The 14,766-nt window shown below is 66.0% G+C and overlaps 1 protein-coding gene across 1 annotated transcript; it reads left to right on the forward strand.

Annotated features, from left to right (window-relative positions):
- The first annotated feature begins 1,564 nt into the window (after window positions 1-1,564).
- On the forward strand, window positions 1,565-13,873 carry ADAM8 (ADAM metallopeptidase domain 8). Its single transcript, XM_012660694.1, has 24 exons — window positions 1,565-1,654; window positions 2,701-2,804; window positions 3,801-3,877; window positions 4,015-4,093; window positions 4,170-4,246; window positions 4,514-4,703; window positions 4,953-5,015; window positions 5,088-5,156; window positions 5,346-5,515; window positions 5,597-5,678; window positions 5,872-6,020; window positions 6,091-6,268; window positions 6,472-6,561; window positions 6,696-6,885; window positions 6,966-7,047; window positions 7,263-7,422; window positions 7,709-7,786; window positions 8,147-8,231; window positions 8,756-8,867; window positions 9,548-9,734; window positions 10,274-10,339; window positions 10,582-10,632; window positions 12,625-12,702; window positions 13,140-13,873. The coding sequence occupies exons 1-24, from the start codon at window positions 1,609-1,611 to the stop codon at window positions 13,188-13,190; spliced, it is 2,514 nt and encodes an 837-aa protein (XP_012516148.1). The 5' UTR covers window positions 1,565-1,608; the 3' UTR covers window positions 13,191-13,873.
- The last annotated feature ends 893 nt before the right edge of the window (window positions 13,874-14,766 follow it).

The raw sequence follows: 14,766 nt of genomic DNA on the forward strand, positions 1-14,766 counted from the left end.
CCACTTGAGCTGGGGCTGGGCTCCCTGGGGTCCGGGGACCCAGGAGAGTCTCTGAAAGCTGGCAGGGACACCATGGTCCGGGCTGTTGCTCTGCACGGGGACAGCAGTTCTTCCAGTGGAGGCTGGCCAGTGCCGAGCCTCTCCTGTGGCTTGGTCGAGGGAAGGAGGCCACAGATGGGCCCCTGGCGTGCGGGCAAGCACCAGACCTCCGTGGAACACACCGCAGAGCAGCTGTGACCCAGGTGTCCCTGGCCCCTGGCCCCGCCCCCAGCTCACTGGCCCACTCTGCCTGCTGGGCACTGCCTCCCGAACAGAAGTTACTCAGCGACGGCTGGTTGCGCCACACCCGTGCCCCACAGGCGGTCACCGCCCTCTCCTGCCTCCAAGTGGACAGCAGAGCCAGCCCCGGTGGACTGTCCTGGTGGTTCTCCCGGCCAGGCTGCCCCTGCCGAATCCCCTGCTTGTCATCAGAATCCAGTCTTAAACCCGCGCTCTGGGGGCCCCAGGTGGACAGGTCTCTCTGCCCCGTGGCTTGCCTTGCGGGGACAGTGCCTGGCCCTCCAGCCGGGCAGCCTCCTCTCCCGTCTGCAGCGCAAGCGAGCAGGCTTGGCCTCAGTAACACACTGATCTGCAACCGAATCCCCACGGTCTCCGCGTTGTGCAAAAGCCACACCCGTGGGCTGGGGAACACTGGCCTCCAGCATAGGGCCCTCTGTCCTCTGCCCGACTGGCCTGACCTCCACCGCTCAGGGCCCCAGACAGAGCCGCCAGAGGGAGGGACACTGCCACCTGTCCCCCCCCAAAACAAGAAAGAAGCCTCCCCAAAAAACCCCGGGGTCCTCGGGAAAGGATCTGGTGCTGGGATAGGCACATGCTGCAGGACAGGGCCGAGGGTTGACTGTCTGGGGAGGGGCCATCAGGACCCCAGAGCAGGCTGGGAATAGCCTCCACAGCCCGGCCACCTGGGCTGGAACCTCCCCCGATGTGGCCGTGCCTCGCCCCTGCCCAGCGAGGCGGGAGCCTGGCAGAATCCCTCCCTCAGCTGCCCCTGTGTCCAGGAAGCCACTTTTGTGCCTGCATGGAGTTTCCTGGTCTCCGGGAAGGCAGAGGGGCCCCACCCCCTGACACCCCCAGCTGTCCACAAGTCAGTCCCCCCAAGGCCTGGCGGGTGCCTTCTTCCCACCGGACCTGGGCTGCCCCTCCAGAGCTCTGGCCGGGACTGGGACAGCTGCGCCTCAGTTTCCTCACCTTTACAAGGCAAATGGAGAGTTGTAAGGAGCCGTCCCGGCTGGCCTGTTCCCTCCCCCTGCCCCTTAACTCTGTCCACATTGATGAAGCTTTTGCCCCATGCTGGACGCGGGGAGACCGCCCAGAGTCCACAGGGGACCAGAGGAGACGCAGGGAGACCGAGGAGGCAGGTGGGAGGGGACGCGGCTGGGCAGGCTGTGCTCGGGGCCTGGGACGCACAGAAGGGGCGGGACGGGACAGGGCGGAGCCCATTCGCTTTGGGGAGGAACTGCTGCCGGTGGGAGCGGCAGGGACCAGACAGTGTCCCGTGCCCAGCCCTCCCTCCGCACGCCCTGCCCTGTGCTCCGCTGGCGCCTGACCATGCGCGGCCCAGGGCTCTGGCTACTCGGTGCGCTCTGGCTGCAGGGTGAGTGGCCGGGGCTGCGTGGCTCCGGCGGGGGTTCCCGGGAGCCACTCACCCAAGCGAGGTGCGGGGTGGCTCTTGGAGCAGGACGGCTGGTCACCTGGCCTCCCTGCTCCCTCCACCCTGGCCCTGCTGCGGGTTGGTCCTTGGGGGAGGCGGTGGGAGGCGCACAGGTGATCACTGGGAGAGGCCAAGGGCAGGCGACCAGAGGGAATCTTCAAGGGTGAACTGGGCTCCTCTGAGCTTGTTGGGTGCCGAGGGCCACAGGGCTGCTCCGCCTGCATCCTGGGCTCCGGGATCCGCCTGTGAGGCCACAGGGGCATGGCCCACCCCGTGGGTTCCTCCAGCCAGACTGGGAAGAGGGGACAGGGGCAGTGGTCTGGAGGCAAGGATGGGCACAAGGGCTGGCCTGGCCACGCGGCACCCATCTCCTGCCTGGTTGAGGGCCGGGTGGGCTGCTGGCCCCTGGACCTGCCTTGCTGCTGGGAGCGTCCTGGGACAGGCTGGAGGCCGTGGGTGCTTCCAGCTCTCTCTGGCGGTCAGCGAGGTAATGGCAGAGGAGACACGTCCGTGAGTGCTTCGGCGTAGGTGGTCTCTGAAACTCTGGACCTGCCCTGTGATGTTGGAGACCAGGGAGTTTCCAGGCCTTGGAGCAGACGGCCTGGGGGAGCCCCCTGGTCCCCGGTTAGCTGCAATCATGTGATTAGATGAGCTGGAAAGGTCAGCTCTACACGCTGTGCAGGGCACCCCTGCCCTGGGCCACTGTGCGTCCCCCTGGGGGGTCTGGGAGCAGCCTGGGGGCCCCTGGAAAGGCTGGTGTGGGCAGGGTGCCGGGGCCCTGTGTGGGGGCTGCCAGGCCAAGCTCCACCCGGCCAGCTGGTGCTGCGTCCAGTGGTCTTTGGGCACAGAACCCTCAGGTGGGCTGTGGGGGCCACACTGGGGACTTGCTGGTTCCTGAGCTGGTGGACCGTTCCCCCAGAGGAGGGCAGAGCCCGGCCCGAGCCTCCCCGGGCAGAAGCCCCTGTGTGAGCGCTGCCCCCTCCCCGCAGGCTTGGCCCTCAGCTGCGCCTTGCCTGGCGTGGAGCAGTTCGAGGTGGTGCTTCCCCGGCGCCTGCCAGGACCCCGAGCCCGCCGAGCCCTGCCCTCCCACACGGTAAGTCTGAGCTGGCCTGGGGTCCCTGGCTGACCACTCAGAGCCTGTTTCTGTGACAGGGACTTTAGCTCCCCATTTCTGCCTCCCAGGCAGCTGTGGGGGGCCGGGTGGGGGGCAGTGGGTGCTGCCCTGCAGAGCCCTGGGCTGGAGAGCAGACCCTAGAGGCTCGCGGCCACCTTGGGCCTGTCTCTGCTTCAGGTGCCGCTGGTGGCACCTCCTCCCTCCCGCCCTTCCGCCCGCCTCACCCTGCAGGCAGGGGGGCTCTGGGTGCTTGCCACCTGTGTCCCTTCCAAGACCCTGGGCCCCAGGAAAGGGGCAGGGGTAGCTGGCGCAGGCCCCAGGCCACTCCCCGGCTTCAGTTGGCAGGGGCCGGGAAGCCAGTTCCTCTTTGAGTGGGGAACAGCTCACCGCAGGTTGACACACCTTCCTGGGCGTGTGGGTCTGGCGGGATTCCCCGGGGCAGGGGGCTGAGACTGTCTCATGTGTGTGCTGCATGCACGCGTGTGCGTGCATCCAGAAAGGGGGGCTTGTCCTTTCCCGGGTGTCCAGGCACCCCTTCCCCCGCAGCTCCCAGACCCACCTCCTGCCCTGGGCTGGCATCTCCCCGGTGGGCACAGTGCACGCTGTCCAGACGGGCCGGCAGCCTTGAGTCCTGGTACAGGGGGGCCAGGTCGCCACAGCCTGCTGGGGGCGGGGCCTGGGGGCAGGGCGGCTGGCGCTGGGGCCCTACTGGGTCTCTGCTGTCCTGGCTTCAGTGGCTGCCTGGCTGGGGCTGCGTCCACCCCTGCCCCTGCTTCCTGGGGGAAGGGGCCTCATTATTACCCTCATGTGGACAGATGAGGAAACTGAGGCCTGGAGGGCTAAGGAGCCCAGTGTGCTTCCGGGCCCCTCCCAGAGGATGGGCACCGCTGCCCCTGCCCCCCAGCTCTGCCTCCGAATTGAGACAGGCGTGGCCCGAGGGGGCCCCTCACCCTGCACCCTTCCCTCCTGGCTCAGGGCCTGTACCCGGAGAGCGTGAGTTATGTGCTGGGGGCCCCGGGGCACAGCTTCACCCTGCACCTGCGGAAGAACAGGTGAGCCGGGAGCTCGGGCCTGCGATCGTCCTGCCCTGCGGAGCCTGGCAGCGCTGGCTCCTGCTTCCTGGGTCCCCCTGCGGAGGCACCGGCCCTTGTGGCGAGGGGGACTGACAGCGCTGACGGTTCTTTTCCAGGGAACTTCTGGGCTCCAGCTACACGGAGACCTACACGGCCAGCAACGGCTCTGAGGTGACAGAGCAGCTGCCCGTGCAGGTATGGCCAGCAGGTCCCCCAGGGCCAGGGGGTGGGGAGGGCGGGGCCGGGGACCCCTCTCACGCTCTTCCCGCAGGACCACTGCTTCTACCAGGGCCACGTGGAGGGGCACCCGCGCTCGGCTGCCAGCCTCAGCACCTGTGCGGGCCTCAGGTACATGCTGCAGCCGCACCTGGGGCCCACGCTTCCCGCCCTGCAGAGCGGCAGGTGGAGGCCGAGGGAGGGCCAGAGGCCAGAGGCAGACCCGGCCTCTTCTCTCCTGAAGCCTGGGGCTGCGCAGAGGCATTTCCTGCGGTGGAGTGGGAGGTACTGGTCCCAGGGCAAGGGGGAGCTGTGGGCGCCAGACGGGAGCCTCCATCTCGGTGTCTCCCCTCCGGATGGGCAGGGGACGGGCTCACCTGAAGCCCACCGTCCCTTCAGGGGCTTCTTCCGGGCAGGCTCAGCCGTCCACCTGATCGAGCCGCTGGATGGGGCCGGCGAGACAGGGCGGCATGCCCTGTACCAGGCCCAGCACCTGCAGCAGAAGGCCGGGACCTGTGGGGTCAGTGACGCCAGCCTGGATGACCTCCTGGGGCCCCGTGTCTCTGCAGCCCTCAGGCCTCGGTCCCGGGTGAGCAGATTCGCCCCACATCTGGCCAGCCCCATGCCGTCCACGTGCTGGGCCTGTGCGCGCCCCCGGCCCTGTGCAGCTATGAGCCAGGGCGCCACTCACTGCAGCCAGGCGGCCTGGGGGGCCGGGCTGAGCCCAGTGGCTGCGCCGCGGCTCCTGCCTCACTGAGCAGGTCCAGAGGGGTGGTTGGGGCCCTGGGGCCACGGGGAGGCTGGGCAGGCTGACAGGCTTCTCGTCACTGCTCCCCAGGATGGGCCACTATCCCGACAGCCCCGCTTCGTGGAGCTGTACGTGGTCACAGATAGCGCAGAGGTGGGTGCCTGCAGGGCGGAGCAGGGTGGGGGGGGCGTGCTGGGCTCTGGCCTGAGGGTCTGCTGTCCCCAGTTCCAGCAGTTGGGGAGCAGAGATGCCGTGCGCAGGCGGGTGCTGGAGGTGGTGAACCACGTGGACAAGGTGGGCCGTGGACGAGAGCGAGGCCCCTGCAGGGACATCCGGGAGGGCGTTGCCCGGCCCACGGAGACTCTGGGAGCAGGGGGTGGCCGCAGGGGCGGGACGGGGGTGGCCGGGCCCCCGCCTCGCAGGGGGACAGGTGTGGGCTCTAGCACCGGCCCTACCCCCGCGCCCTCCACGTCGCCTCCGCAGCTTTATCAGGAACTCAACTTCCGCGTGGCCCTGGTGGGCCTGGAGGTCTGGAGCCATGGAGACAAGTTCCTCGTCAGCCCCCACGCCAACATCACGCTGGAGAACTTCCTCGCCTGGCGAGCGCGGGACCTGGTGGGGCGGCACCCGCACGACAACGTGCAGCTTATCACGTAAGGGGCCACGGGGCGGGGCGGGGCGGGCAAGGCCGGGAGGGAGCGTGTCCCACGCAGCCACGTTGCTCTTGCTTCTAGGGGCGTCGACTTCACCGGGACCACCGTGGGCCTAGCTAAGGTGTCTGCCATGTGCTCCCGAGACTCGGGGGCTGTGAACCAGGTAGGGGGAGCCTCGACCCAGGTCCCCAGAACATGCCTGAGCAGTCCCTCCTCTGGGCACTGGCTCGACGCCTGCTTTAAGAAGTGATGTTGGCGGGAAGCTGCGCCAAGCCCTTGGCCCTGCTGAGGGTGGGGGTGGCAGGTGTGGGTGGGCGGCCGCGAGGCAGCCCAGTGAGCGCAGCCCCTCCCCGCAGGACCACAGCCAGAACCCCATGGGCGTGGCCTCCACCATAGCCCACGAGATGGGCCACAACCTGGGCATGGACCACGATGAGAACGTCCCGGGCTGCTACTGCCCTGTGCCGCGGGCGGGCGGCGGCTGCATCATGGCGGCCAGCATCGGGTGAGTCGCGGGTTCAGGTGGGGGGAGGGCCGGCGCTGGCCCAGGCCCTTGACGGTCGCCGGTCCCTCAGCTCCTCCTTCCCCAGGACATTCAGCCACTGCAGCCGGGCCGACCTGGAGACGTTTGTGGAGAAGCCGTGGACAGCCTGCGTGGCCAACGCCCCTGACCTTGGCCGGCTGGTGGGCGGCCCCGTGTGCGGCAACCGGTTTGTGGAGCGCGGAGAGCAGTGTGACTGCGGCCCCCCAGAGGTGCGCTGGATGCCCCACCCCCGCTGTGCCTATGGCACCTGCTCCCGCGTGCAATGCCCAGCCTCTGTCCCCTCAGGTCAGGACAGACACCCCCGGCTGCACGTGGCGCTCAGGGCCCCACTGGCGCCAGAAGGCCCCGCGGGTGGTCGAGGGAGGCGGCTTGTCCCAGGTGCAGCCTGCCCAGGCCTTGGTTATTGCCCCAGGACTGTCAGAACCGCTGCTGCAACGCCACCACCTGCCAGCTGGCTGCGGGGGCCGAGTGTGCCCAGGGCGCCTGCTGTCACGAGTGCAGGGTGAGCACAGCCCCCACCCGGGACCCCCAGGGGAGCCCAAGGCTGGTCGGTGGGAAGGGGCCCCAAGGGCGCCCGTGACCAGGCAGCGTGATGGGCCCGTCCCCACCCTGAGCTGCTCTCTGCTGGGCCTCAAGGTGAAGCCGGCCGCTGAGCCGTGCCGCCCCCAGAAGGACGAGTGTGACCTGGAGGAGTTCTGCGATGGCCAACGGCCCGAGTGCCCAGAAGACGCCTTCCGTGAGAACGGCACGCCCTGCCGTGGGGGCTACTGCTACAATGGCAGCTGCCCCACGCTGGCTGGGCGGTGCCGGGATTTGTGTGGGCCAGGTCAGTCAGGCACAGCCCAGCCCTGGCCTGGCGGGGAGGCTGTAGGCCCTGCCACGGGCTCACCCGCTCCTGGCCGGCAGGTGCACGGGCTGCCGCCGAGACCTGCTTCTCCTACAGCATCTCAGCAGGCTGCGGGGTCAGGGTCCCCCTTAGCACAGACAGGTGAGTGTCCGTGGCCAGACTCCCCGGGGCCCAGGGCCTGGGACGTCCTCAGAGGTGGGGTCGGCCCAAGGGCGTCCTCCCCACACGGGAGTCGGCCTCTGCGGAGGTAGGTGGCACTTGGTGGTCTGACCCAGACCTGAAGGACCCAAGCATGCTGTCCTCGTGGGAGGGAGGGTGGTCACTGCCGGCTGGCCCCTGGCCTGCCCCATCCACAGGGTCAAGTGTGGCGTCCTGTTCTGCGACGGGGGACCGCAGCGCCTGGAGCGAAGCACCTGCAGCTTTACCTCCCTCTCGACCGTGTGCCGAGCTCTCGCCACCGTCAACGGCGACGCCTACGAGCCGGTGCCCGAGGGCACCCAGTGCGGCCAGGAGAAGGTGAGTGCAGGGAACACAGCGCCCAGAGGGGCTGCGCTGCCTGGCATGTCCCACACGGCCCCTCCACGACACCTTTCCAAGCCCGGGGTCCTCCCTGCGAGGCTCTGGTAGGAACCGGGGAGGTGGACGGGGGACGTGGGAAGTGCGTCCTCAGACTGGGAACGTCCCTGCCTGCCACGCCCGTGGGGCCTATGGGGGGGCGACCAGCCCAGTGCCGGTCCCAGCAGAGGGGCGGGGCAGGGCAGGGGGCCCAGCTGGCCTCCTGAGACCCCCTCCTGCCCTCCAGGTTTGCTGGGAAGGACGCTGCCAGGACCTCCACGTGTACAGATCCAGGAACTGCTCGGCCGGATGCCACGGCCACGGGGTACGTGTGGCCTCACGGGACAGCCCCCGCCCGCCGCCCCAAGAGTGAGGCCGTGGCTGCCGCTCGTCTCACAGAACGGTCGGCAGTGGCCAATTTGGACACGGGAGCCCAAGGCTTGGACAAGCCCAGAGTGTCCACAGTGGGGGTCTTGGCAGAGCCCATCTTGGGACAGGCCCAGGCGAGCCCAGTGGACAGCACCCGTACAGTGACTGGGCAGCAAGGAGAGACCACCAAGGCCTCATGGTCGGCACATGGGGGCCCTTAGCGGGGTGGGGCTGGTGCAGGGGCCCCCTGTGCTGCAGGTACTCCCTGCCCCTGGGGCCCCCGCGATCCCCGGCCTTGAACCCGGTGTCCCTCCAGGTGTGCAACCACAAGAAGGAGTGTCACTGCCACGCGGGCTGGGCCCCACCCCACTGCACAAAGCTGCTGACTGACGTGCAGGCAGGTAGGGCCCGGACCACCCACGGCCTCCCCGACCCACACAGCCTGGGCTCACAGGGCCCCGAGTTGGGGCTGGGGTCTGAAGCAGACTGTGCAAGTGGAGCCCAGGCAGAGCTGTGTGCTGGGACCACGAGGGTCGATGTCCCCACCCAAGTCCCGCAGCCCCTCCTCTGGTGGCCTGGGGGACCCAGGGCCACCACCCCACAGCGTCTTCCTTCGCAGTGGCCACCGGTGAGCCACCATCCACAGCACCAGGCCTCAAGGGCCGAGTCTGGCCTGTGGCACTTCAGGCCCTGGGGCCACTCGCAGCCACGCCCTCTGATCTGTCCCTGGAGAGCCGAGAGAGCTGGGGCAGCACCCCTGGGCACCCACCAAGGGGTCTTGCAGGCCGGTGGCCGGGATTCGGCTGTGGGGCTGGCGTAGCTGCAGGAGCCCCTGGGGGACCAGGTCGCCCGTCTCGTGCCCTCCCTGCCTCCATGGCCTCAGGTCGTGGTCCTGCCCCCGCTGACATGGCCACATGTCCCGCAGGGTCCGGGAGCCTCCCTGTCGGTGTGTTGGTGGCTCTGGGGCTCCTGGCGGCCATGGCAATCATCCTGGCAGGCGTCATAGTCTTCCGCAAGGCCTGGAGCCGTGCCCATAGGTGAGGACACGCGGGGTTACAACACGTCAGTGTCTGTGGCAGGCACTTCCCGTGGTCAGCTGTTGGGAAATGGCCTCCGCCGCTGTTTGAGGAAGAAACGCCGGCACTTCGCGGAGTGGGCCCGAGGTGGGGTACTCGGGCACCCAGCGGACGGCCGCCCACTGACATCCCCCAGACCCCAAGCCAGGCAGGCCTGGGCTGAGCGAAGGCGGGGTCCTGGGCTCCACACGGCCGTGACGCTGCTCTGGGCCTCTGCCTCTCGCCGAGGCCAGAACAAGTGCCCGTGTTGGGGGCAGGCTGAGAGTGCGGCAAATCCGGAGAGGCGTGACTGGGCACCCCGGCCAGCCCCCTGCGCACCCACTGGGCCCTGCCATGCCCTGATCCCCGGTCTGTGGGGACCTCGGCCCAGGCTGGCCAGAGCTAGACACACGGGCCCAGGGGCCTCCCACCCGCTGCCTGGACCCGGGGACACGGGCTGTCTCTGACCCTGGCCCCTCTGACACCGGGACCCGCCCCTGTCTCCTGGGCCTGCTCCTCTCCCTGGCTGTGACTGCACACCTTGCAGCCTGCCGCCAGCCCCGCTAGCACTAGGGGACCCCAGCCAGACTCAGGGTGCAGTACTGGGAACCCCGTGGCCAGCACACCCCAACTGCACCAACTCATTCTGTGCTTCTCCCCAGGAACGTGGCGCCCAAGACCACCGCAGGGCTCTTCAACCCCCTGTTCCGCCAGGGCGCTGGCAGCGAGCCCGCCAAGGGTGGGGCCCCCGCCCCCACACAGGGCCCCTCGGTGCTATCCACCACCCAGCGCAGCCAGCCCCCCAGAACCCAGGTGTTGTCGGTGACCCCGAAGAGGCCGCCCCCTGCTGTAAGCACATCCCGGGCAGGGTCGTGAGGCAGGAAGGGACTTTCCCAGGCCCCCAGGTCCCCCCCACCAGTGAAGGCCTTTGTGTAAATTAACTCGTGGCCGTGCGGCAGCCCTGGGGCTGAGAGCGACTGCTGTGATCACCCCGTTGGGGGGAAACTGAGGCTTTAAGATGGGCTATCCAAGGACCCGCATATATGATGATGGAGTTGGAGTTTGAACTTGAACTTGTGGCTTTGAGGCCAGCAAAGGTCGTTCTTGGCCTCAATGGGGTCCGTCTGAGGACAGTTTTGAGCTGCAGGCACCCTCCGCTCCCCAGCACGGGGTTGCGTACCCACTTGGCCAAGGGAAAAGATGGGGCAGGGGCTGGGGGCCGGGGCAGACCCCCAAGCACACCCAGAGGGCTTCATTCCCCCTCCTCTGTGCAGTGCAGGAACCTCCAGCCCTGGAGTGGGGGGTTGGGGGTGGGGGTGCCTGGGGAAATGGGGGGGCTCAGCTCCGAGGCTGCCCCTAATCCAGGCTCACGGCCCTGTCCCCTGCAGCCTCCGGCAGCTGTGTCCAGCCCACCTCTCTCAGTTCCTGTCTACACCCGGCAGGCACCAGGGCAGGTGAGCAGGTGGGGGTTGTCCAGGCCTGGATGGGAGGAGGTCCCATGTCTGCGGAGGGCATTGCAGGAAGGGCCAGGGACCGCAGGGTAGCAGCTGCTGCACAGAGAGCTGGCTAGCCCGGCCCTCGAGGATGTTGAACTGAAGCACAGACTCAGGAGGCCTCACTGGGCACAGTCCCAGCCCTTCAGTGCCTGGGGGGCTGGTTCCTGGGGTCCTGACTCCTCCTCCTCCTCCTCCTGCAGCTCAGACCTGCTCCGCCTACCAAGCCCCTCCCAGAGCTCAAGCCCAAGCAGGTGAGAGGACTGGACAGCCCATCGTGGCGTTTCTCCTGGGTATGGGGACTTTGGGGGAGTGAAAGGGTCTCAGATGTGACTCACTGGGGCCCTGGCAAGTGGAGGCTTAATTCCCACAGTGCCATCCTCAGCCTTCCCACAGCGCTGGGCCCTGGCTGGCCTGCACGGGGCCTGGGGGCCACTCTGGGGTGGGTGGAGGCCGACTGCCCGCTCCTCACACTGGGCCCAGAAAGGGCCAGGCTTTCTGCCCGGTGTTGGGGGGCATCCTCCTTGGGAGGCCCCCGTCCCTCGGGAAGACTCCCCAAGTGCGGCTTTGAGGGGGGCCTGCAGAGGAGCACCCCCTTCCCTCAACAGAGGTTCGTGGGTTTGTTCCCAGGACCGGGCTGTGCAAGGAAGACCGGCCGAGACGGCCCACAGGGTTGTTTTTTCTTTTCACTTTTAATTTTGAACAGATTTTAGACTTACAGAAAGTTGCAAAAATAGCCAGAGAGTCCGGTGCCCCTCCACCCAGCGCTCCCAGGCAATGCGTGTCCACCGTGAGGCTGTGGTCGGGAGACGCTGCGGTGAGGAGGCTGCAGACCAAGTCCTCCTGCTGCTTCTCCCAGGGTCCCCCCTTCCACCTGTCCTCAGCCTGCACCTGGGCAGTGTCGGGCAACAGTTTTGTGGGTATCCCTCAGTTTGGGTTTGTCGGGTTCTTTTCACGCGTGGACGGAGGCCATGCGTTTTTGGCGGAAATAGCACTTGCAGTGTCCTTCCCAGGGCACGGCACGCGGCTGGGGAGCCGGGGTGTCTTGTCACTGGCCGTGCTGATATCTTGCTTGCTGGTGCACTGGCTGGTTTCTCTCTGCAGTTCCTCTCTTCCTTCTGTAGCTAGTGAACACTTCTGGGGGCACCTGGACACTGTTTGAATCCTATTTCTCCTCGAACTTTTTTTTTTTTTTTTTGAGACAGAGTCTCACTCTGTTGCCCGGGCTAGAGTGAGTGCCGTGGCGTCATCCTAGCTCACAGCAACCTCAAACTCCTGGGCTCAGGAAATCCTTCTGCCTCAGCCTCCCGAGTAGCTAGGACTACCGGTGTGTGCCACCATGCCTGGCTAATTTTTTCCATATATTTTTAGTTGTCCAGCAAATTTATTTCTATTTTTAGTAGAGACGGGGTCTCGCTCTTGCTCAGGCTGGTCTCGAACTCCTGAGCCCAAACTATCCACCCGCCTCGGCCTCCCAGAGTGCTAGGATTACAGGTGTGAGCCACCGCGCCCGGCCTCTCCTCAAACTTTGACCCACTAGTTTTGGCATCTGTTCCTGAATTTTGCCTGCAGCGATTGTTACTGTAGTGTTTTTGTAATAGTGATATTCTATTTCTCTCTTTTCTTCTTAAATTTTTATGTTGAACTAATATTAGGCTTTCATAACTGTTGCAAAATTAGTCCTTGGAGGGATCTTTACAGGCAACATGGTGGGGTGCAGGTGGGCAGAGAGGTTTCTGGCAGGGTGGTAGAAGCCCCGTAGAGGGAGGCAGGGCCAAGGCCGCAGTGAAAGACAGCTCCTGTGCAGGGAGATGGTCCCACAGCAGGGCTCCCCGGGCTGCTCAGTAGGACCCTCCAGGAGTTGCTGGGCAGTACCATTGCTCGGCCCACCCAGGCCCGACGACGTGTCCTGCAGCCAGGAGTGACCTCCACAGCTCTGCCAGTCCATCCTCCCCCATCCCAAGGCTGGCCTGGGCCCTGGGAGAGATGAAAAGAAATGCACATTTTAGTAGTTAATTCTTGGCTTTTGAGCTTCCAAAGACCCACATTCTGGCAATTTGAGAGCTTTTAAATGGTAATGTGGGAGTGGGTGGGGGCTGTACCCACTGGGATTCACACCTTTTTCCCTAGAGAGCTCAGCAAAGGCAGAGCCTGCAGGCCCTTGGGGCTTGGGGACAACGGGGGCCCAGGGCAAGGGCCTGGATCATGTAGGGGTGTCCTGTCAGCTGTATCCATTTCTCTCCCAGATCATCAAGCCGACCTCCGCACCCCCGATGCCACCAGTCAAGCCTGGGGCCGGAGGGGCCAAGTCTTGTTTGACACAGGTGAGGCCCACCCCTGAGCACACACAGGGCAGTATCCACCGTGCCAGGGAAGCAGAGAGAGCTGAGCTGTCTTCAAGTTATCAGCTGATAAACCTTGGTGATTATTTCAAAGAAATGGGAAACATCGGTTACAGGTTTATTTAGCGTCTGCTTTATAATCATCTGTCAGAGGACTTTTCAGCAAGTCCTGCTGCCACTGTAGTTTTGCCTTTCTTTCCCCGGCTGGTGTGAATAAGAAAGTCCGCCCTTCACACACAGTGAGCTATCAGTAGTGTGGCTAGCACGGCTACCACGGTGTGGGCCACGCCATCACATTGTTGGGTGAACTAAGAATCTACATTTTAAGAAATGTTCAAGGAAATAAGATTCAGTTGTACCCTTTATATGTCCTTTATGGCAAGTGGTTTTTAATATCAGTTCTCTTTTCCTCCTCCAAGGGGGCTGCTGGCCCAAAGGTTGCCCTGAAGCCCCCTATCCAGAGGAAGTGATGGGACCAGAGCTCCCAGAGCACCATGGGTTGGGGGTGCATCTGTGCACCTGTCTGGAACTTTGGAGAAGCCACATGGGAAGAGCCACACTCTTCCACATCCCAGGGCCACAGCCAGAGCCTCTCGGCTCAAGACTGCGCGGTTGGACTCTCAGCCGCTGTTGTGACCTCAGGAACGCATGGGGTTGGCCACGCGCAACCCCTACACGTCTATAGTCACCAGGCTGGGGACCGCAGCGTGTTCGGGAGACAAGGAACGCAGCCCTCCAAGCTGTCTGTGCACCTGCTCTCGCGCCTGCTGAGCTCCCAGCTGCCCCGGGCACCGCCCGGTTCCAGGCCTGCGTTTGTGTGGTACATAGCCAGGAAGACACCTCCCAGGCGGGGCGCCTGCCGGAGGTCAGGTTTCCTCTGGAGAGGGTGTCAGCGAGTGGACTGCACTTACATCCAGACTCAAAGTCCCTTAGTTTTTGGAGCCTGTTTCCCATGAGATTTAAGAAGGAAAAGGCCCACCCAGGTCTGTGTGTGCGCGCGCGTGCGCACCAGGACTCCTGCGCTTGCGCCTGGAAGTCACTTATCTAAAGGGCCGTGGGGCTCAGCTGTCTTGTCTGGTTCTCTTGAAGCCTCAGGTGCACGTTCATCAGGGCTGAAAACTTTCATTCCTTAATAATGAAAAATTTCTGCTTTACCAATAAATTATTGACCAGGTTCTAAACGCGTCTTCCTAGCTGGGCGGGAAGGTGCCCCCTAAGCCACGTAGAGCTCAGTGTGCGAGACTTGAAGGTCCCGCGCTTGTTCCAGTGCCTACTGTGAACAGACCGGGTCAAACTATCTACCTTCCTCCCTCCCCGCATTTTAGTCATAAACCCTCCACCTTGGTGAAACAACCCCGCTCCTCCGACAGGGAGCAGGTTTGCTCAGACCCGGAACCCGCACCTGAGGCTACATGGTAGCGACGGACCGAAAAGCCCGCGCCCCGCCCCTTCCGGCCCCGTCGCCCGGCAACAGCCACTCAACCAGCCCTCGCCCCGCCCCTTCCGGCCCCGTCGCCTGGCAACGGCCCCTCAACCTGCCGCCATGCTGGGCGCCTCGGGGCCGAGCCCCGCCGCCCTCCGCGGCCTCTACGCCTGGCTGGACGGGCTCCCGCTCAGCCGCCCCAAGCGCCGTCTGGCCCGGGACTTCAGCGACGGCGGTGGGGGCGCGTCCGCGGGGGTCGCGAGGGCGGCCCGGGGCGGGGGCGGCCGGGCCTGCGCTCTCGGTCCAGCGAGGCGGCCCAGGACGGGCCGCCGTCCCGGCTGCGAGGGGCCCCGCGGCGAAGAGCGGTGCGGGAGGGAGGTTAGGGTTAGGGTGCCGGAGACCCCGCGGCAGGAGCCCAGGGCTGCGGCGGGAGAAGAGCGGGCCGTGAGGGCGGAGGCGGAGGATGGGCGGTGCGGAGCGGGGCCCGCGTCCCGCCCCGCACGGCCCCCGCACCCCGGGGCAGGAGGGTGGGCCGACTCGGTTCCCTCCAGCTGCTCCTCCCACAGCCCCCTCGCCTGGGCACCCACACCCGCCGGCAGCTCCGGCCCTGTTGGTCCCTCTCA

Source organism: Propithecus coquereli, unplaced genomic scaffold, assembly GCF_000956105.1.
Source record: "Propithecus coquereli isolate 6110/MARCELLA unplaced genomic scaffold, Pcoq_1.0 Scaffold673, whole genome shotgun sequence".
Taxonomy (NCBI): domain Eukaryota; kingdom Metazoa; phylum Chordata; class Mammalia; order Primates; family Indriidae; genus Propithecus; species Propithecus coquereli.

Coding starts and splice junctions, on each gene's coding strand:
- ADAM8 (XM_012660694.1), top strand. CDS start 1,609: ATGCGCGGCCCAGGGCTCTGGCTACTCGGTGCGCTCTGGCTGCAGG. Junction 2,805..3,800: donor GAGCCCTGCCCTCCCACACG/GTAAGTCTGAGC, acceptor CTCCTGGCTCAG/GGCCTGTACCCGGAGAGCGT. Junction 5,516..5,596: donor GACAACGTGCAGCTTATCAC/GTAAGGGGCCAC, acceptor TCTTGCTTCTAG/GGGCGTCGACTTCACCGGGA.